General features: G+C 32.4%; 1 protein-coding gene across 1 annotated transcript; it reads right to left on the bottom strand.

The window, feature by feature from the left end:
* Nucleotides 1-15,606: 15,606 nt before the first annotated feature.
* On the bottom strand, nt 15,607-16,035 carry LOC127844704 (tigger transposable element-derived protein 6-like). The gene has a single exon (XM_052375132.1). The coding sequence runs from the start codon at nt 16,033-16,035 to the stop codon at nt 15,607-15,609; it is 429 nt and encodes a 142-aa protein (XP_052231092.1).
* Nucleotides 16,036-22,355: the final 6,320 nt, after the last annotated feature.

The raw sequence follows: 22,355 nt of genomic DNA, 5'->3' as shown, positions 1-22,355 counted from the left end.
CGGCCATATTTCCGTTAACTAACGGTACATCTTTTCCTCTGTAATGACATTTTAATTCTCCTCATAATGTAAATTTTATTTTGAATACATGTTGACCTAATTTAGACAATAATTGACTAGGCAAGAGGCATTTGAAGGACTCGCAATAGCGATTTATTAAAGAGGTGTATTCACTGTCAATACGTGTTTAATCGGCTTATAACAGTCGCTTCGTAGCAGCTTTATAAACAAAATGAAAAAACGGCAACACGCATCTACTGCAATCGAAACAACAAATGCAGAAGCAAGTATACTAGACAGTACGGTATTTGAAAATGATGAAAATGCTGCTAAAAACACGCCCCCAAATAGTAACAAACAGAAAAAAATCGAAACCGGATTCCAAGAAACAAAAAACAATGTCAACCTTAGTTAAAAGTGCATCAAACGAAACTAATATAACATCTGAGCAATTAATCGAAAAAAAATAGAGGAAATGAATAACAAACTGTCCAAAGTTCTTACAAAAGAAGATTCTTCCTTCATTAGAGATATTGTTAAGGAAACTGTCGAGCAAATAGAGGAGAAACTTCTTGGGACCGTTTTACGAAGACTCGAAATCCTAGAAGGAAGCGTTTTTGAACAAAAACGTGACATTGAAAAATTACAAAATGACGTCTTTGAAAAGAACAAACAAATTGAGGAACTTAAAAGCAAAAACGAAATGTTACATGCTGAAAAAAGCACTGCCACCATTCATAATGAATTCGAAAACAATACGGAACAATACAGTAGACGAAACAACATCAGAATGACTGGCGTTCTAGACGATCAAGAGCGACAGTTGTCAAGCACCGTAACACAGAAAATAGTATCGCTCGTAAACGAACACCTAGCCGTGTAGGTATACCGATAACATCGAGTGACATAGACATCCCCCACCGATGAGGAAAATTTAAACCAACCGAAAACAGGCCTATTATTATAAAATTTGTGAGACCACAAACGAAAGTCGACATCTTACGAAAAGCTGAACAATTCAGAGGCACCGGCATCTTCATCAACGAGGACCTTACAAAACCTAACGCTGAAATCCTGGCATCAGTGCGACTTAAAGATAGTGTTAACATCGAAAAATGCTGGTCCTTTGAGGGAAAAATCTACGCGCTTTTCAAAGGAAACCAACACGCCACACCGAAAGCTTTCGCGGATTACAAAAACTGGTAAACAAAGCCTTGGCCACGAAAGTCTTACTCCGAATCACTCAATACCTCCTCCCAGGCGAACTCTAGACGGTTAACAAAAAGCAAAAATTGACAGTTTAATCCGATTTGAATTATATATTGATATCTAATGAATGTATAATTACACTGAATTTATGAAAAATTACTCTTTTTGCACTCTTTTTCTCGAACAGGTTTTACGTTCATAATGAACGAAAATCAGGTGTAGTTTTAAGCTTTTCTACTATACATATTGCGGTCGTCCTTTTGTAAAATAATAAAAATACATTTCTTCCATCTTTTATCAATTGCACATATGTTGTTGCTACGTCCTAGCTTTCTGTGCACTACTTATCAACATAGTTACTTCCCTTGTAATCAGACGTCTCAGTTAATCATCATCAAGTAATTCAGTATAATAAAATTGATGATAAACGCAATTCTGTTTCTGTAATAAACATATAATGCGTTGTTTGCAATCTACGTTTTTTCTCTTTCCTGTTATATAAAATAAACATGGTCAAAACACAAAAATATACTTGTAAATATGTACATATTGGAATTTTTTTATAAATACTTATCACAACCCTGTATGTATTGAGTATTGATTTAGGTGTTAATTGTCTGGAAAATATACACGATTGGCTGCCTTTGTTTGTTTCCCCATCTCACTGTTAAAACATGAGGCAGAAACAAATAAGTACCTTTCTATTTAATATGTATTATATTACATGTATATAGATTTATCATGAAAATTCCCGTGTAAAATTGTATTTTTTATATGTATTGATATCAAATTTAGGATATTTAAAATACAGCATTTAATACCATTTGCCACGATACTGCTTCTTTTTGTCTCATGTGTATGTAGTTCTAAGTAAGCAAGAAAGAATTCTGTTCCTATTAAGTATGAAATGCATAGCATATTCATCCTGGTTAAATATTTTTGAAAACAAAAAAATACACAATCAAAGCGGCGCAATAGGGGGCGTTGTGGTTCACAAACGCAGCAAACTATTTTGGTATGCAGGCATTTAAAACTGTATGTAAACAGCTCATAAATAAAAAAACATTAAATTTTTCCTATATCAGTAGTTTATTAATATAACACCCAATAAACGATAACATAAATACCATACATGTTTGTAAAAACATATTGGATTATTTACTTCATTCATGCCATTACAATATGTCAGAATTATTTTGGGATAGATGTCAAAACAATATTTTTGATTTTTTAAGATACCTCAACTTTAATAAAAAGTAAACGTATACACAAGCTACGCATAAAAAAGTACAAGTACTTTTTAAAGCTGTACTGACAATTTTTAAACGCACGGTACATCAACCAACAATTTTATACTCGCTCTATTATCTAGAGTAATAACCCGCTCACAGCTAACGGTCAAAACAAGTGGAAGGCAGGGAATATGCATTTTTTATGAGAGGTTGAATGCTAACGGTTGATAATTTAATGGGTTATTTGTATTGATCCGTTGGGTAAATGCATTGTATGTCTGCTTATGAAAACACTTTGACAGCTGTTATGTTTTGCTTTTGTGTTTCTGAAATAGTCATATTTAAGTTGTGCAAACAATTTCTGTATATTTATTCTCTTCTTAATTGTGCGACTTTTTAGAAAAAACAATATATTTGTATTGAATTTTTTTTATAACTATTTATTATTATTCCACGTATGGTACAAGTGTCAATACAAACCATTATAGCATATAAAGAACGAAAACATTATAAATTAAATATTTAATAAATTATAAAGTATTAATAAAGTTAATTTTGAATAAATTATATGTAAAATACATAAAGTTTGAACAATTGATATATGAACAAATGTATTTAATTGGTATTAAATTGGTACTCATAAATACCTTAATTATATCTTAAGCGAATGCACTACTCAGGCTTTATGAATGCATGAGTACTGTATATATGCACATATAGTTGTTGTTACGCCTTGTACGTGCTCTTACTTTAATTGCTGTGGTTGTATACATGAGTACTGTATATATGCACACATTGTTTTCGTTACGCCGTGTACGTGTTCTTACTTTAATTGCTGTGAATGTAAGAACACATCATTTTTTGCGTTTGAAGATTATGTTGTATGTAGGTCTACTGCAGTCGCGTCAAATTTAATAGTATACTATGTAACGCAATACTAATAAACTCAGTCATACACAATTAAGAGCACACACACACGCGCGATTATGGCTGTCTAAACTTCCGATTTTCGTGTTTTAGACTGCCCGAGAGTGGCGTCTCTTAATACATACTAAACAGTTTAAAATTATATTCTAGTTTTGCTTGGTAAACCGTAGCGGCAATTTAGCGTGCAGTAGGTTGCCACAATGTACGGGAACTTTTTATGAATGAAATAAAATTATGAACACATGCATACACACGAACATAATAAATACACTATGATAAATTCAATTATTAAAACTCCAAATTTGAATAAAATGAAATAAGTAAGTATATTGTTTTTATCAGTTGTTTGCATTAAATATTATCTAGAAATAGTGATTTATGATTATATTTACTGACTTGTATGTGCTATTTTTATTCAGTTCATTTTAGATGTTGAAAAGATACCCTAAAATGTTCACTTTAGTGAATGTAGTCGTTAATTATTTTTCCCGTACTTTTGTGTTGTTTTTTTTTATTTCTTCATTTCTATGGAAAATTCATCTTTTTGTCTCCATATTTTTTTTTCTTTTTTTTTTGTTGTTTGTATGTATGGATATCTTATCTCTTATAATAGAAAGCAACTGGACATTTAAAAAAATTCAACTGGACAAGCACACACACATTATCATTTACAACACCCTTCACCATTTTAAATGATTAAATTATGTACTTTGAATGTAAAAGGGCTAAACAATAAAGATAAACGCATAAAAATCTTCAAATGGTTAGACGAAAAAAAATATTCCTATTACAAGAAAGTCACTTGACACACACCTTAGCACAAACCTTAAAAGATGAATGGGACGGAGGCATCTATCTCAGTGGACAACATACTAATAAACAAGGAATTGCCTTTCTAATACAAAATAATATAGGGATCACAGTCGATAACTTTAACGAAATAATAATTGGCAGACAAGCAAGTATAGATATTAAAATACACGAAACACAATTAACATTAATCAACGTTTACGGCCCTAACATAGATGACTCCACATTTTACGAAACATGACAATCCTTTATAAATAATAACCAAGATAAAAACATTATAGTCGGTGGTGATTTCAATACTGTTCTTAACCCATTATTAGATAAAAAAGAAGGGAAACCTTTATACTCATCCTAAAAATAGAAATATTTAAAATAACATAATTGAAAACTACAATATATTAGACATCTGGCGTACAATATATCCAAACGAAAGCAAATTCACCTGGCACTCAAACACAAAACCAACAATATTTTGTAGATTAGACTATTTTTTAATATCCGAGTCTCTTTGCAACATTATTTACACATGTAACATAAAACCAGGATTTATGACTGACCACTCTCTAGTTGAACTTAAACTGCACAATATACAACCTGACAGAGGCCCAGGATACTTTACAATTAACAACAGCATCTTATTAGATACACAATATCAAACACAAATAAACAGGAAATATTAAATACAGTTCAAAATAACAAAGATGCAAACCCAAACACCTTATTATAGTAATTAAAGGAAATATACGTAACACAACAATTTGATACACATCATTTAAACAAAAAGAAACACACACAATTGACACTGAAACCATCAAAACCATTGAAACACTTGAAAAACAATTGCATCAAACAAACACAAATGATACCACCAACATTGAAAATGAAATAACATTAAAAAACAAATATTAGATGGAATCTATCATACACATCTCAATGGAATAATACTAAGAGCGCGTGTACAGCATGTTGAACACAATGCAAAAAAATACAAAATACTTCGCAAACATCGAAAAACGTAGAAGTGAACAAAAAACTGTACACAAATTAATAGTCAATGGCGAAGATATAACAAAGAGAACTCAAATACTAGAAGAACAACGTTTATTTTTCGAAACCCTCTATAAACGAAAACATGTTGAAAATAATACCCTTTTTTAAAATACACATCACACTTTAAATCAAGAAGAAAAACTATTGTGTGACGGATTACTAAATGAATGTGAATGTTGATTAGCACTCAAAGAAATGCAAAATAACAAAAGTCCAGGATCTGATGGCATCACCATTGAGTTTTATAAAATATTTTGGAATGATATCAAAACGCATTTAATTAATTCACTAAACCATTCATATAATAATAAAAACCTTAATACGCTTCAAAAACAAGGTATAATATCACTCATTCCAAAACCTGGAAAAAAACTTAGAATCCTTATCAAACTGGCGCCCAATTAGCTTACTAAATAATGATTATAAAATTGCAACTAAAAGTATAGCAAACAGAATAAAAAAAATATTACCATCAATCATTTCAAAATCTCAATCTGGTTTTATAAAAGGACGTTACATTGGTGAAAACGTTCGTCTTATCCAAGAATGCATAAACTATTTCAACAATTCAAACAATCCTGGTCTAATATTCTTTGCAGACTTTGAAAAGGCATTCGATTCGCTTGATCATTCATTAATGTTCTCTTGCTTAGAAAATATGAATTTTGGTGAAAGTCTCATTCAATGGGTAAAACTATTCTATACCGATATTAACAGTATAATCATTAACAATTGCTTCTTTTCAAACAGTTTTAACATAGAACGAGGGGTTCGACAAGGATGTCCACTCTCATCATCGCTATTTATTATTTGCATCGAGTATCTATCACATCACCTCCAATCAAATAAACACATAAAAGGCATATCACTAGAACCTGATGAAAATATCAAACAGTCCCTATTTGCTGACGATGCAACTTACTTCTTAAACGGCAATTACGATTCTTTCCATAACCGAATAGAGTCACTAACCCTTTACGGAATGGCATCGGGTCTTAAACTAAACAAAAGTAAATTTACTGTGCTACGAGTAGGTAAATTAAAACAAAGTAATGTCCTATATAAAAAAATTAAATTTAATTGGACATCCGATGAATCCACAACGTTAGGAATTACTTTCACAAATAATGAAAAGGATACAGTTATTATAAACATACTACCTAAATTACAGAATTTTAAAAACTACTTAAAATCATGGCATCGACGTAAACTTACACTAATCGGAAAAAACACAGTATTGAAAACGTTTGCACTTCCTAAATTAATTTATGTATTAACAGTTCTCCCAAATCCACCAAATGATATTATTAACGATATAAAATCAGCAATATTTAATTTCATTTGGGACGGTAGCCTGATAAAATAAAATGAACTCAGTCGATTCAATCAGTAGAAAATGGAGGTATCCAATTAACGCACATTGACTCATTCTTGAATGCAATCAAATGCAGCTGGGTTAAAAGATACCTAGATAATACCAATACGAGTAAATGGAAATTTTTCTACCAGAAAATCCTAAAAAAATATGGTGACTCCTTACTCTTTGAATGTAACATCAGCAATACGATCTTACATGAAATTGCAAACGAAAACATATTTCTAGCTGATGTTCTATCAGCATGGAGTGATGTCACTCATAATTTAGAAACCAAAACCAACAGTAAAACAATTTTATGGAACAATAAAGAAATAACTTCAAACAATAGGACGTTTTTCTATAAAGATTGGTTTGAACAAAGAATTAAATATGTCAACCAATTATATGACTACAGAATTAAAGATTTCTACTCTTTTGATGATATATGGTACATAAACGGAATACCTTCCCGTAATTTTCTGAAGTACTACACACTAATCAAAAGTATACCCATATATATTAAATCTGTAATCAATACAAATAATACACCATGTACTCAAACAACATTCGTAGAAAACATACTTGGAAGAAAAAACAAACAAAAAATATTTTGCACACTACAAATTAAAAACCCTACAGAAAACTCCAAAATCCATAATAAATGACAAGTCCTTTTCGGAGAACATGAACTTAATTGGAAACACATATTTACTATGCCATATAAAGCAACTATTGAAAGCACACTGAGAAATTTTCAATAAAAATACATCCATAGAATTATAGCTACAAATAAATATCTCCTGAAATGCAAATTATCTAACTCAAATCTGTATGACTTCTGCGGTGAAAACATTGAAACTATAAAACATCTTTTTGGGGAGTGCAAACACATCCAGCCTATTTGGATTCAATTAATATCTTTTCTTGAACAACAGCAACTAAACGTCAAACTATCTTTTTTAAATGTAAGTTTCGGAATTAACTCATTGAAATCAATAGACTATAATAATATTGTGAATTTTTTTCTTATATTGATGAAATATTTTATCTTAAACATGAAGTACAAAAAACAAGTACCAAATTTTAATTGTTTTGTCTATAGTCTTAAACTAAAAATTCAGATTGAGAAAGAAATAGCCTTCAGTAATGACACATTACAAATCTTTGAACAAAAATGAAATCGGATTAAATTCTCATAATGTTTTGTCCACTTATATACATTTCACTCTAATGTTAGTTTATCCTTCTAAAATAGTTTTGTTTATTTTTTTTATTTCTATTTTTTCAATCTTACAAGATCATTGTGAATATACAACAAAACACACTAGTCCAGTATGCTTTCTTCCGACTTAATACAACTCATCATTTTTCATAACTATTCATCTGTTGTTCTTTTCTTTTCTCTCTAAAAAAATACAATCACGATGTTGTATGATCATATACATGTATACATTGTATGTATTATATTGAAAAAAGAGGCATTTTTGTAACCAATGCTAGCTATTTTCATATTCAGCATAATTTAATTTGCCTTTTCTAGCAAAGTATGAATTAAATGTATTTTTTTTAAATGCAATAAAAACATGTAATCATTCATTTGAAAATAAAATTTATTAAATTCACATTTGTCATAAAATTCCCCATTTTAAAGGCTCTGCCACCTTTCCTCCATAGGTGAAAAATGAACAACTGCATTACGGGCATTGTTTCATTTCCTCTGGCCATGTTGTAAATAAATATCCAACAAGGGCCTTGGAAAAAAGGAAATGCAGGGGCAGTAGCGGCATATCCGATATTTTGGCTAGTCATGTTTTAATTCTGATGTCCAGTCCATTACGTTGTACAGTAACACCTATCATATTGTTTTAAGTTGGTGTCCATTACCTTGATTAATTACAAAATCAACTACGACGCTCGTTGCATCTACTTCAGTCAGCTGCCCATGTGTCTGTAATCATGTCACTGATAATTACCGATAAATATTAGCGCTCCTACAGTGGTAGTGATGAAATAGTAAGAATCTCAACAGTCCAGGATTTTAGTAAATGTTGGTTAAATTTAAGCCATTTAATCCTACAATTTAGTTATATATTATTCCTAATATTGTTGTGTGATGCAGATTTTTATCAATATAATTAATTTGTTTAAGTATTAAAAATTATAAAATTGTGTGAACTAATCTCTTTATTTAAACTTGATTTTCAAGAAAACAGACCAATTACCAATTTAAGAATAAATTTTATATTTATTATCCCCCGCCATAGGCAGAGGGATATTGTTTTTGCGCTGTCCGTCCGGCACTTTTGGGGCCGGAGCCATATCTTGGAAGTGCTTTGGCGGATTTAATTGACACTTGATATGAGTATATATATGGATAAGAGGATAATGCACGCCAAATGGCATTGTACAATATCTGTTAATAACGGTGTTATGGCCCTTTGTATCTTGAAAAAAATGCATTTTTTTGTCCGGAGCCATATCTTGGAAGTGCTTTGGCGGATTTCATTAAAACTTGGTATGAATATATAAATGGATAAGAGTATGATGCAAGCCAAATGGCATTGTACACCATATGTTAATAACGGAGTTATGGCCCTTTGTATCTTGACAAAATGGCATTTTTGTCCGGAGCCATATCTTGGAAAAGCTTGGGCGGATTTCATTGAAACTTGGTATGAGTATATTATATAAATACGATGATGGTGCACGCTAAATTGCATTGTACAACATCTGTTAATGGCACTTTGTATCTTGAAAAACTGGTTTTTAATATAAGCTTAGAGCTGTATCTCCACTAGCACATGAGCAAGAGCCATGAAACTTGACATAGTTGTTCTCAGTCATCTGGGGGTGCTTCAAATTCAGCACCCATAATCCTAGGGGCTAAGGTCAAGGTCACACATTGAGGTCAAAGGTCACAACTTTGATAAATTATTCATAATTTAGTCAGTCCTTTACTATGTTCAAGGGATTCTGTAATAACTGCCCACATTTGTTTTCCATTATCTAGATGAGTGTCAAATATAAGATCCCGGTTGCTAGGTTTTTGGTGAAAGTCACACACAACGGTTGAAATCACACATTTTTATTAAAAATTCCTTATTTGGTAAGGCTTCTACCATACTTAAATGGATTCTCAAAATGTCCTTATATAATTGTTCTCAATTATCAGAAAGTGGTCTTCTTTTTTGTATGCAAACCCAACACAGGTACAAATGAGTTGTGTATCAATTGGTTTCAAGCAATGTCATGACGTAAGCCTGAATTAATTTGTTGCAATTGATTCTTGTTGAGGAAGCAGTTTTCTACCAGAAGAATGGAAGTATTCATAAACACATTGAAGGAAATTGTTTGAAGCTTTCAAAAGACCTAGTTGCCTGGTCAAACAACCTATGTTTTACCGGGTTTTATTCTACTTCCTGGGGCTCATGTGCAATCACTACTTATTTCTATCCCTTGATGATGTGAACTGTTAGACAAATGTTCTTTAATAAGCTCTATATTTGATCATTTGTCATCAGCTATAACTATTTTGTATTGAGGTCACCATTGTGAAGTGGATGCGGGTTCCGCTTAGCAACCAAGAGGTCACGGGTTAATTCCTGACTGCATAAATATTGTTTAGATATCCCCTAAAGACACCAACTTCTGGTTCTATCAAAGAAACGGACTCGAGAGGGTTTCAATAAGCCTTATTCTTTTGATTCAATCGGGCTAAAATAAATACGTTTAAAATTATTCTGTATTAGGCTTTCTATTCAATCGAGCTAAAAAGGTTTAAAACTGTTTTTTATTGCTGTTATTGCTATTTTAGTTGGGTTTGTGGATCTGGCAGACGATGATTGAAGAGGTGTTCAGATTGATCATCAAGTACTGTACATGAAACCACGAAGTCACATTTATTGCCGGATATAATGCAATTGCATTGTGTTAGCACTTATTTTAGTAAGGATTCTCGCTTGAACAAGTTGATTTGAGAATAACAGTATATTGTTTGTGAAATCTTAAAAACTTCTAATCAGTTACATATGGAATTTATGTTATTCGCTCACTTGATGAAACCCCTCTGTCTTTGAAGTGCGTGTTTCCATAGCACATGTAAATCCCATGTTTGTTTTTTTTTTCATTGTTCAATGACATGACTGTCTCTTGCCAACTTTTCCCATTAGCTATAAAATGCCATTTAATCAAGCTTTCGTGTCGAGCTTCTGACAAAAAGTTTTGTCTACTCTGTCTGATTATTGTGCAGATTCACAAATACAATTTTGTTTAAATATTTCGAGCTTTAGTCTTAAACGACGAACAATGTATGTCAAATGTCACTTGACTGGCTCGATTAACATTGGTTTTATTATAAGTAAAATCAGTTTAACATTTGTAAAAAGTATTGATAGTGAAAACTTAAATGTCAGAATATTGTATGTAAATATTAAAGGCGAAAGGAGACTTTTAACGTAATTATTTGAACTAACGCTATCGGCTACATATAATCGACGAATGGCTTCCCGTGCCAGAAAAGTGAGTTAATCGAGAGGCTTTCCGTGTCACAACGAAAGCGAAAGTAGGCAGTTTTTAAGTAAAATTTACGATAATTATTATATAGCGTACATTGAACGTAAAGTTTTGATCATAAAGATGATATCAATGACATTAGATATTTGACATATTACGGAAAAGCTATGTTAAAAAGTCATCAAAGTGGCATGTATGCACGATTGTTCCACCACCCTCGTCATCATTCCATCTTCGATAGAGTTTGTGATAAGTGTTTGGACCTGCGGAATACTGTGACCCTGTAGCTGGATATATGCTTCAACTCATGGGCCACCTCTTTTTATGAACAAATGTGTTTACGGGTTTTAATTTTAGATTTTCTTATCTGTTTGCGAATTACGATCATCCATTTTTCATGTTTATAACTGAGAGGCAGCCGAGAATGAACAGAGAGGCATCATTATGACAGAGAGGCCACCAATATGCATCTACACCGTGCAAAATTAAGATAGAAAGTGTAAAATATATATATGTATTTTATAGAGAAATATCAGTGAATTAAAACTGGTCACTAGTTCAAGCAGCGAAAATTAACCCTGAAAATTATGGATAATTTTCACTGTTGCACTGTGAAATTATGTTTTTTAACAACATTTGTTGGGTCTGATGGAATACAGATTTTAATTAACTAGTTATCATAAAAAAATATATTTCCGTTAAACTCATGAATTAAAATATTTACCAAATCCAACAAATATCCTGTATTTTATACAGTACAACAAAACTGCTTGCAGAACTGATTGTGTTTCAATGTCACCCACATTTAATTTATACATGGGCATGAAATCTTCTGTAACATTTTAAATCTTAGATTGTTATTTTAGTTTTGAATGTACATTAACTGTTTAATTTCTGTCTCATACACATGCTTAGTGGAATGGTGAAAATATCAGTTGTAAAACGTGCTCTCTCCTTTAACTTTTTTCTACTTATAGCAATTGTTTTGGGGGGTTAAGAAAACATTTTCCTTAAAATAGAATATTACCATAAAGATCTGTTATTATTGAATGTCTAACTGCATTTTCTACTATTCTGATTTTTAACATAATTTTGATATGATATACTTGGCCTTTTTGTGGATAATATTATTGTCTTATCAAGCATTTCTTGCAAAATAATAGCATGGAAACTTGCTTTTTAAAACTTGAAATACGAAACAATATGTATATTTCAGTAGAAGACGGCAGTATTAAGAGGAAAAAAATGGGTAAAATAGCATCGATAAAACTGTTCATTTTATACATTGGTATGTGTTTTCTGTGGCTGAGGATTTCATTTTAAATCCAAATCTTGTCAAATCAAATGTGGTATTTCTGCCATATATAATTGTTATTCTTGAAAGTTTGTTTTTTTTTAATTTAAGTCCCAATGGTGTAGATTTTATTTTTATTCTTATAAGTGATTTACGATTTTATTGCTTTGTTCACAATTCATCTGTTTTGTTTAAAATTGCTTTGGTTTTTATTTGCTTTCAGCTTTGTTTCAGTTGTCTTCATGTTTATGTTTAAGTTCATGTTTGCACACGTATTTCATTCTTTTTCATTTGTTTGACATTATTCATTTGCATAACACACACAGTTAAAGCCATATTTACTGTAAAAAGCTTTCAAAACTGGACTTTCATGTGTTTTAGTATCAATCTTGCAATTCTGATCAAGAAAAAGGTTCTATAATTTTGTCATTACTTTGTTTGCATGCTTATTTTGTAGCTTAGGTTTCTAAAGAGACCTATTCACTGCATAGTATTGTATTAGTATTAAAAACAAAGATAATTTAATGTATGTCATAATGTGAGTTGCCTTAAATTTGTGTAAAACTCTATTTTTTTAATTTTCAATTCAATAAATAACAACACTATGTGAGCTATTGTAAAGGAAGCCTTTTAGCGCCGATATATTTGCTGCTATTTAACCTAGGATCGTTTTAAGGCTAACCTTCTAGATAGTGTACTTGTCAAATGTATTGCATGTTTAAACATAACTGTCGTGAATCATATACAGATATGCCATCTTGACAATAGAAAATTCACCTTTTTTCAATACTTCAATAAAGTGAAGTATTTTAGCTTGTCAATCATGTGTGTTACATTTTCATAAATCATTACGCTTTTATGTCATAAATATATCCCCATATAAAACGTGTCTCCGTGTCTTCCTTATAGTGATGTATCAAATAAATATTTGTTCGCGGGATGATAAGAACAATATATGTTTACCTATTCGTCCTGTTGCGAGTGCCTCATGTCGGGAATTTGATAAGGCTCTACGTCTTAACTGACCTGAAGATTTCCTATATAAATTTTAAGTTTACTTCTTTTTTCACTCGAGTCATTTACCAGCAGTTACTTTACATAATAGAACTGGTAATTTGTTTACTAGTCACTATTCGATTTTTCTCACAGATAATCTTGTTGATGTTTACAATTATTATGACTTCATATACTGTCCAGGGTTCATACTTGAAACATGAAATATTCATTTTTAATGGCCATCATTAAGTGCCATTATCCCTTTACCCTGTATATATTTTATAGTCATATCGGTTAAGCTCACCTGAGCGCGTGTGCTCTTGATGAGCATATATTATCGCCCGTATGCGTTAATACTCGTACAGCCACATTGTAAGATTGCCCATTCTTCATGATGCCTGGTCAGAGCGTTTGTCCGAATGCTGTATCGGTCGAGTTCTAATATCCCAATAGGACAATTTATCTAACATTGCTGTTTAAAAGATTCCATTTGAATAATGCAAACTAACTGACACCGGTTATGGCTTACATTAAAATTATAATGATACATTTAACGTCTGGCCAGCACAAGCATTTTTCATTGAAATTCGTGGTCATAACTGAAACACACGAACATAAACAAGTATGAATTGTACCACTTAAACAGGAGTTATTTACCTTTCAAATATTTATGACAGAGTGACAGAATACTACGATTAGTAAATAAACGACACCACCGAATTCAACATTTTATATTAGCTTATTGTTAACATTATCAATATGACTACTTGAGCGAGGAATGAACACGTAAAAAAGCAAAGGTCAACTAAATGACTTAACTTCGTAGTAATCCTGTCGCAATTATGTTCCTATTCTTAATACCTATAGTTGTCATTCTGCAAATTATCTTCTGTTAATAGAAGATCAAAATGCGTGTCAGATATTTCCGATTAACTCACAAAGAACTTCACATAACACAACAGTTTACTTTCTTTTTTAAATCGCAACGTGTATTTAAGTCGATTAAATCAGCAATATATGACATCAATTATGTGTCATACTTGGAATTCTTTTTTTTAATCTTTTAGTTCCAACTGATAGCGATACTCTGCAACAGAGTGACAGTTTAACATCACGTGTTCTTTAGACATAGATCTATATGAAATACAACATAGTTATTATCTTCCTATTTATCACCCATACCTTTCTGATGTTAATACAAAAAAAGGACAAGACGTCCCAAATTTATTGAACAACTCGCCCCAACCGAAAGACAACTCGCCCAAAATGTATTAACAACTCGCCATGAATTATTTTTTCATATAAATAGTACATTTGATTGAAGATATTTATTATATAACAATATTTAGTGTAAAACGAAAGTCGATTTTATGGTGTTCCCGGTAATTTTACAGTGTTGGACTTATTCTTGATAATATACCCAAAATAGACTAGTCGCCCCAAATTTATTGGACAACTCGCCCCAATCGAAAGACAACTCGCCCCAGATGTATTGACGACTCGATATCATTTTTTTGTCATAAAAATAATACATTTTATTGAAGATATGTATTATATAACAATATTTAGTACAGTGGAACCCCTCTTAACCGGACACCCCCGGGACCGAGAGGAAATTCCGGTTTAGAGAGGATTCCGGTTTAGAGGGGACATTGACTTTTCCGGTTTAGAGGGGACATTGACTTTAAGAAGGTCTATTACATTGCTTAATGTGGGAATAAACACGTTCAGCAAATTTTCATAGTTTATTTACATATAACATTCATTCATACTGCATCACATTATAACAATACATTTCACTTAATCTGTTAATTCGAAAGCTCAACATAAATAAAACAGTGCACCCTGAAAAACAAACAATCGTATACATGTATGCATTTGTTAATTGAATTTATTTCCTTTGTACACTGAAAAACATGTCAAGAACGACCTGTTTTTTTTCAAACATCTACCACGCACGATAGTCTTCTCCGCCTTGTTTATCATTTCCTGAACACTTACATACATTTTAGTGTCCTTTTCACTTGCGAAGTTTGCAAGCTTAATAAGGAGCTGAAGAGCTCCTTCATAGGTCATGTCACTACCAGGGGGTGGGGGAATTCCTCTTCAGATTCAGCGTCGTCGGTCTCGAGTGTAGTGATGTTGTTTGTCTTGTAGTTTTCCACGATAATTTCTTTCCAATTTTCATCATTGTCCTCGGTCGGAATAACGGTGACGAATTAATCGAAGTCTGCCATCTGCAATGCCAGCTCACGTACCAAGACCGCCAGAGGCACGTCGTCATCATCATCATTGTCATCATCACCATGATTCCCAATCCCATCGTTACCATCATCGCCATCACGCTGGTTTGAAACCTTAAACCCAACTCCCTCAAAGCTGCTGGCTATCTCTAACTTACTGATCAGCGATGTCAGTTGTCGCCGTCGGTAGAGTGCCTTGAAAGCATGGATGGTGCCTTGATCAAGCGGCTGCAGGTGGCTGGTGGTGTTCGCAGGGAGAAACTTTACTTTGACATGAGAGAGCTGGTGGTCTTCTTCTTTTCCATGTGAGGTAGCGTTGTCTAACATCAGCAGTATGTGACGACCCTGACGCCGCATGTCCGCATTTACGCCCGTAATCCAGTCACTGAACACCTTGCTGTTCATTCAGGCCTTTTTGTTGTGCGTGTACTGGACTCCTAGCGCACTCACTTTAACATTCTTGAAGCAACGCGGCTTGCCTACTTTCCCTATCACGAGTTGCGTCAACTTTTCGCCTGTGGCTGAGCACGCTAGCATAACAGTCACACGTTCTTTAGATGTCTTGTTTCCACTGGTTGAGGAACCCTTTGCAGAGAGTGTATAATGTATAAAACTCAAGTCTATTTTACGGTATTCCCGGTAATTTTACATTTTTGGACCTATACTTCAACATAAGCCCAAACGACCAATACGTGCAAAAGCGAAAATGTCTTATGATTATCTCAAAATTCATGTCGGCGTGCAAATAATAAGTAATCAAGCTATTAATAATCAGAGAGGAGATAACTAATAGCTTATTTTAAAATGTCTGCCATTTTTATCAGCTAAATAAGTGATATTATATTTTTATGTTTTTATTGCAATTACCAAAACAGGTTTAAGTTCTTTGTAAACAAGTAATGAAATTGATGAATCAACATTAAACTTGTGTAGCGTTATTCGTGACGGCGACACAATGGATATGATTCACAATAAAGTCTTTTATAACGTTGTTTCAAATTTATTTCTGTCCTGTAGAATCTTTTCATTGTGTTTTTGTTACTTGAGTGCTATGTACTGTCACATGTTACAGTAAAATATACTTTCAAATCACATATATCACTGGCAATATAAGTATAGTTTGATATATGTATCACAACAGTCCATCTTCATTTCCTAATTGATTAAAACTCAACAATTAGCAATGTGTATGAATAATGAAGCACAAAAGACTTGTAGAATACTATGAACATATTTGTCATTGTTATTGTGCCCAGATGAATTTTTAAGTGTATTTCTTTGATGTCAAAATAAAACACTTTTCAGGTAACTGTTAAAAACTGACAGACACTGTTTTGGTTCATTATGGGATAAAGATATTTTGCTCATTTTGAAAATTGTCCCCTTTTACCACAATTATTCCTGCGATATGTAAGCTATTTCTTCTTTTTATTTTTAGTAAATAATTTAAGAACATTTTCTAGACACCCGTTAACTCTGTTGTGCAGACATGATTTGAACCATATTGCTGAATGAAAAATTTAATCATAAAAAGAAATTACTTCTTTTGTTATAATGTGTACAATACTTCCGAAAGCTCAGATAGAATTGAACTAAATGAAACTTCCCAAATATTTGCATTATAAATGTAAAATGCAACAAATTTTTCGATGAAAAAGACAATACAATAGAGTTTCTGCATTAAAGGTTACACTGTATATACGAAGAACAAAAATTATGGAGACATTCATTGTAAATATTAAAAAAAATAATTCAAGCAATTTAATTTCACGTGATTAAATCGTTAACATTAAAATGCCATAATAACAATATTAACCGAATGAAAATGAAATCAGAATCTTAAAGCAAGCAATCAACTCTTTTTTTGGGGGGAGGGGGGGACAAAATCTTTGACCTAGAAGGAGTGCTTTATCCGAAGAAGAACCCGGTCAATTAATTTTGTCAGTGGACAGTAAAATGAAACAACACAACACTGAACTATGACCAATCACAACACGCTCACACAGTATTGTAAAGAAAATATGTAAACCAAAAACAGTTCAAAAACATAATAATTTATTAATCGTAAAATCAAGAATTTTACTCGTAACTGATATGAAATTGCTGTTGAAACAAATGTTTCCAGAAATTGACAGTCAAGTGTGACAGTGACAGAAGAATATCAATCAATATTTAAAATAAAATCAATGAGGTGTATGAATCAATTAAATATCTTACAGAAACGTATTAAATGTTGGGTATCCATTGCATAATGCTGCAGGCACAGTTTTAAAAGCAGAAAGCTATGATCAGACAGTTTTTCTAAACTTTTACTGATAAAAAGTTCAGGGTCGCGAAATTTTATGGCAATACAGCATTAAAATACTAATGTACACAAACTACAACTATAAGTTTATCAATCAATGAAGAAATAACTGTATACGTCAATTTTAATTGAAATGGTCAGTAAATATTACGATTTCAGAGATCTGAGATGCAGATCGTGTTTTCGTTCGGTTTGTTTACTTTTTACCCGATACCTATCCGAATGGGAGACAACTCTCGTTCGCCCTTAGTTTCGAAAAGACCAAAGGATACTCAGCGAGATATGCCGATTGAGAGAATTTAGCTAACTCAATCGGACTGGCTCGGTCTTTTACATAGGTCGCCATTGTGAAGAATTTGTTTATGGTATGATAACTTAGACGACCTGCTTCGCTGAAGCAGCTTCGTCAAAAATGATAAGAGCCCTGACTCAGATGGACTAACAGTAGAATTTTATAAAACCTTTTGGGATGATATTAAAACAACTTTCATCGAATCAATAAACTATTCATTTATACACTGACTTTTAACTGACTTTCAAAAACAAAACATTATATCATCAATCCCTAAACCTAACCACTTTTTTAACAAATTGGCGACCAATATCACTACTTAATGTAGACTACAAAATAGCTACAAAAGCCATCGTTAATAGAATTAAAATAATTATATACAGTGGAACCCCTCAAAACCGGACATCCCTGGGACCAAGAGGAAATTCCGGTTTAGAGAGGATTCCGGTTTAGAGGGGACATTGTCTATATTACTTTCAGAAGCTCAATTACATAGTTGATACGGAAAAAACACTGTCAGCAAAGTTTAATAGTTTATTTACATATAACATTTATTGATACTGCATCACATAAGAACAACACATATCACTTAATCTATTGATTCGAAAGCAATATCATTCACAACATAAAACAAACAGTGCAACCTGAAAAACAAACAATTTTACAAATGTATGCATTTTTATGTGAATTTAGTTTCTTTTTACACTTAAAAACATCTTCCAACGACACAGCCACCCATTAGACGCTTTAAAGTCACTAATTCCTAGTTCCTTAGCAAAGCTCCGTGCCTTTTCCTGTATGATCGGACCAGAGATCGGCAATGACTTAGCCCTTACAATACAGAACCAGTCCCATACAAGTTCGTTAATGTTTCTAAATTTCATTACATTGTTAAACCGACTTTTGTTTGGTGACGAGTTTTCCCAATGAGATATGTACGCAGACTATTTTCGCACGATATCCCCGATCGTCGACTTTCCTACCCTATATTTCTCTGACAGAATCTTGAGTGTTGGTTTAGGGAACATCTCTGATTTTTTTATCAATTTGATTTTGTCTCCTAGAGACAATTCCACGCGCCTTCGCTTAGAAGGAGGTTCGGACATTTTTAGTCTTAGTTATATTTATATCCAATTTGAAAATCTAAATGAATATCTAAATGCAAATGCTTCAAGAACTCTGCAAATCACCATTTTATATGACACTAAATTAGAATTTGTAATAAACTACACAAAATATAATAGCATTAAGATTATTAAAATTTAACACGGCTTCTTACATCGACAACAAAACACACTAAAGAACTCTATGTTTGTTATCAGTAATTATAATCAGTATTATCACCTCTATTGATCGATAAATACATCACAGGGCAAGTATCTTTAAATTGGTTTGCGATTTTTACAGTTTACAAATTTTCGACCACCTTTATTAATTTCACGCGTCTTTAATCCGCTATTCAAAACTTTTCGACACTAGGTCTGAGGTGCGATAAACCGGCCCTGAGCGGTTTAGAGGGGTACAATTACGTATGGAATGACCCAATTTTGATCCAAAGAAAGACCGGTATTCGGAATTGAGGGGATTCCGGTCTCGAGGAGATATTTTACGCATGGTATTATAGGGAAAAAATGGGACCGGACAATTTGTCCGGTTTAGAGAGGATTCCGGTATACAGAGGATCCGGTTTAGAGGGTTTCCACTATATCTTCAATAATAGCAACACCACAAACATGTTTCATAAAAGGGAGATATATTAGGGAGAATATCAGACTAATTTTTCAAATAATCGAATACCTTGAAAACAAACAAATGCCTGGTCTTTTATTATTTTCAGATTTTGAAAAGGCATATGATACTTTAAATCATGAATTTATGTTTAAATGTTTAAAACATTTTAATTTCGGCGATAATCTTATTCGTTGGGGAAAGCTGTTTTACCAGAAATAAGTAGTATTATTATGAACAATGGCTTCATGTCGGAAAGTTTTAAAATTAAAATGATTTTAGGCAAGGTTGTCCTCTCTCATTGTCACTTTTTGTAATATATATCGAAATAATGTCTAATTATATTGAAAAAGACCAGAACAATAGGGGTATTGTCGTGAATAATGTAGAAATAAAACAGTCGCTCTTCTCAGACTACGCCATCTTTTTTAACAACGGTGCACAAAATTATTTTGAAAATCTTGTCAATACAACAATTTGGGCATACTTCTTAATAATTCAAAATGAACAGTTTTAAGAGTAGAGCTATTCAAGAATACTACAATCCGGTTTTACCATAATCACAAATTTATTTTGACATCGGAATCTGCAAACACTCTTGGGTTATCCTTTTATTACTCTAAAATAAAAAAATATGTTCATGAATTTAGAACCCAAATTTAATGCATTCAGTGATTGTCTTAAACAATGTCATCACATAAAATTGACCTACTTTGGTAAAATTACAGTAATAAAAACATTCGCCTTACCCAAACTAGTATATCCATTCACTGTATTACCGAACACACCATACAAAAAATAACTAAGAAATATTTAACTTCTTATGGAACGGGAAACCCGACAAAATAAAACGCAGCAAAATAATGATGAATTATAGAAATGGAGGCCTTTAATGAACAGACATTGAAATGTTCCTAAATTGTATAGAGGGATTATAGGTTAAACGAATACGTACATGAAATAATATTATGTGGAAGTGTTTGTATGATAAAAGCCTACAAAAATACGGTGGAAAATTGCTATTTGAATCAAATCTACAAACACAAGATATTAAACAAATATGTAAAGACAACGAATTTCTAAACAAAATTAATTAAAGGATGGAATGCGTGTAAAAGTTGCTATGAACATAACTTCAGCAAACATATTATATGGAATAATAGCAAAATAAAATTGAAAATAAAAATTTGTGCTGGAAAGATTGACACAACAAAGGAATCGTGTTTGTTGATCAGTTAATTGACTTTCACGTGAAGAAATTCTATAACTTTACTGATTTCAAATATATCTAAAATTCATCAGACAATTACTTTCTTAAATACAATAGTCTTGGAACTTGTAAACGAGCGTTTTTTAACAGGATCAAGAAAACACTCATTACTTGATATAATCAAAACATCGTACCAACCAACTTAAATTATACAATCTTCAGCTGTTTGAAAAAAAAATACAATTCCAATGCGGAGAAATAGACGGCAAAATATTTTTCAAAATAGACAGTTAAATTGGGCAAAGATATACACGCTAATTACGGATACAAATTTAAGATGCTTCCAATATTAATTTATTATGCCTCTAACTGCTACGAATACATATCTCTTTGTGCAAACTAACGAGCTCCAGCTTATGTTATCTGTGCAACGAATACAAATTAGATTAATATAAAGACAACTTTTGAACACTTAAGAATGTACATTTGAGTCGGATCTTCATGAAACTTGGCAAATGTTCTAATAATAACTCAGTCGAGTTTCTAAATGTTTGCGTTTTTCGGAAAACATGGCGACCAGTGGGGTGACAATTTTCTTTATATAGCTATAGGAAACCGTGTGGACACTCTGTATGTCACTTATTAATTAGTCAAATCTTCATAAAACTTGATAACACCATGTGTTCTTATGATAACTCAACCAAGTCTGAAAATCTTTGTTATTTGTTGAAAAACCTGTCCGCTAGGGGACGGGGCAGTTTTCGTCACATGGCTTTTGTGAAACCTAGTAAACATTCTAGTAGTCACAAGTATAGTCCAATATTCATTAAACTTGGTTCAGTGTTATGATGTCTCTGCCGCGTTTAATAAGTGTTCCTGTCCGCTTAAAACCATGGCCGCTAGGGGGCGAGAACGTTTTGTTTTTAGGGCTTTAATGAAATTTTGTCAACGCTCTTTTTGCCACATTCATTGTTTAATCTTCGTTAAACTTGTTCAAAATATGTTCACCAAACTCTCGGCTGAGTTCAAACTAGGTCACGTGAGGTCAAAACATAGATCGCTATGTCAATTAAAAAAGAGCTAATACACTCTTGAAGTCGTATTTGCTTTTCATTCTTTCTCAAACTCGGTCAGAAGATGTGTTCTAATGATATCTCACCCGAGTTTGAAAATAGTTCCGGCCCATTGAA

The sequence above is a fragment of the Dreissena polymorpha genome, chromosome 9 (assembly GCF_020536995.1).
Source record: "Dreissena polymorpha isolate Duluth1 chromosome 9, UMN_Dpol_1.0, whole genome shotgun sequence".
NCBI lineage: Eukaryota > Metazoa > Mollusca > Bivalvia > Myida > Dreissenidae > Dreissena > Dreissena polymorpha.
The sequence above is the reverse complement of the archived record's forward strand: the minus strand, read 5'-3'. Positions and strand labels throughout refer to the sequence as shown.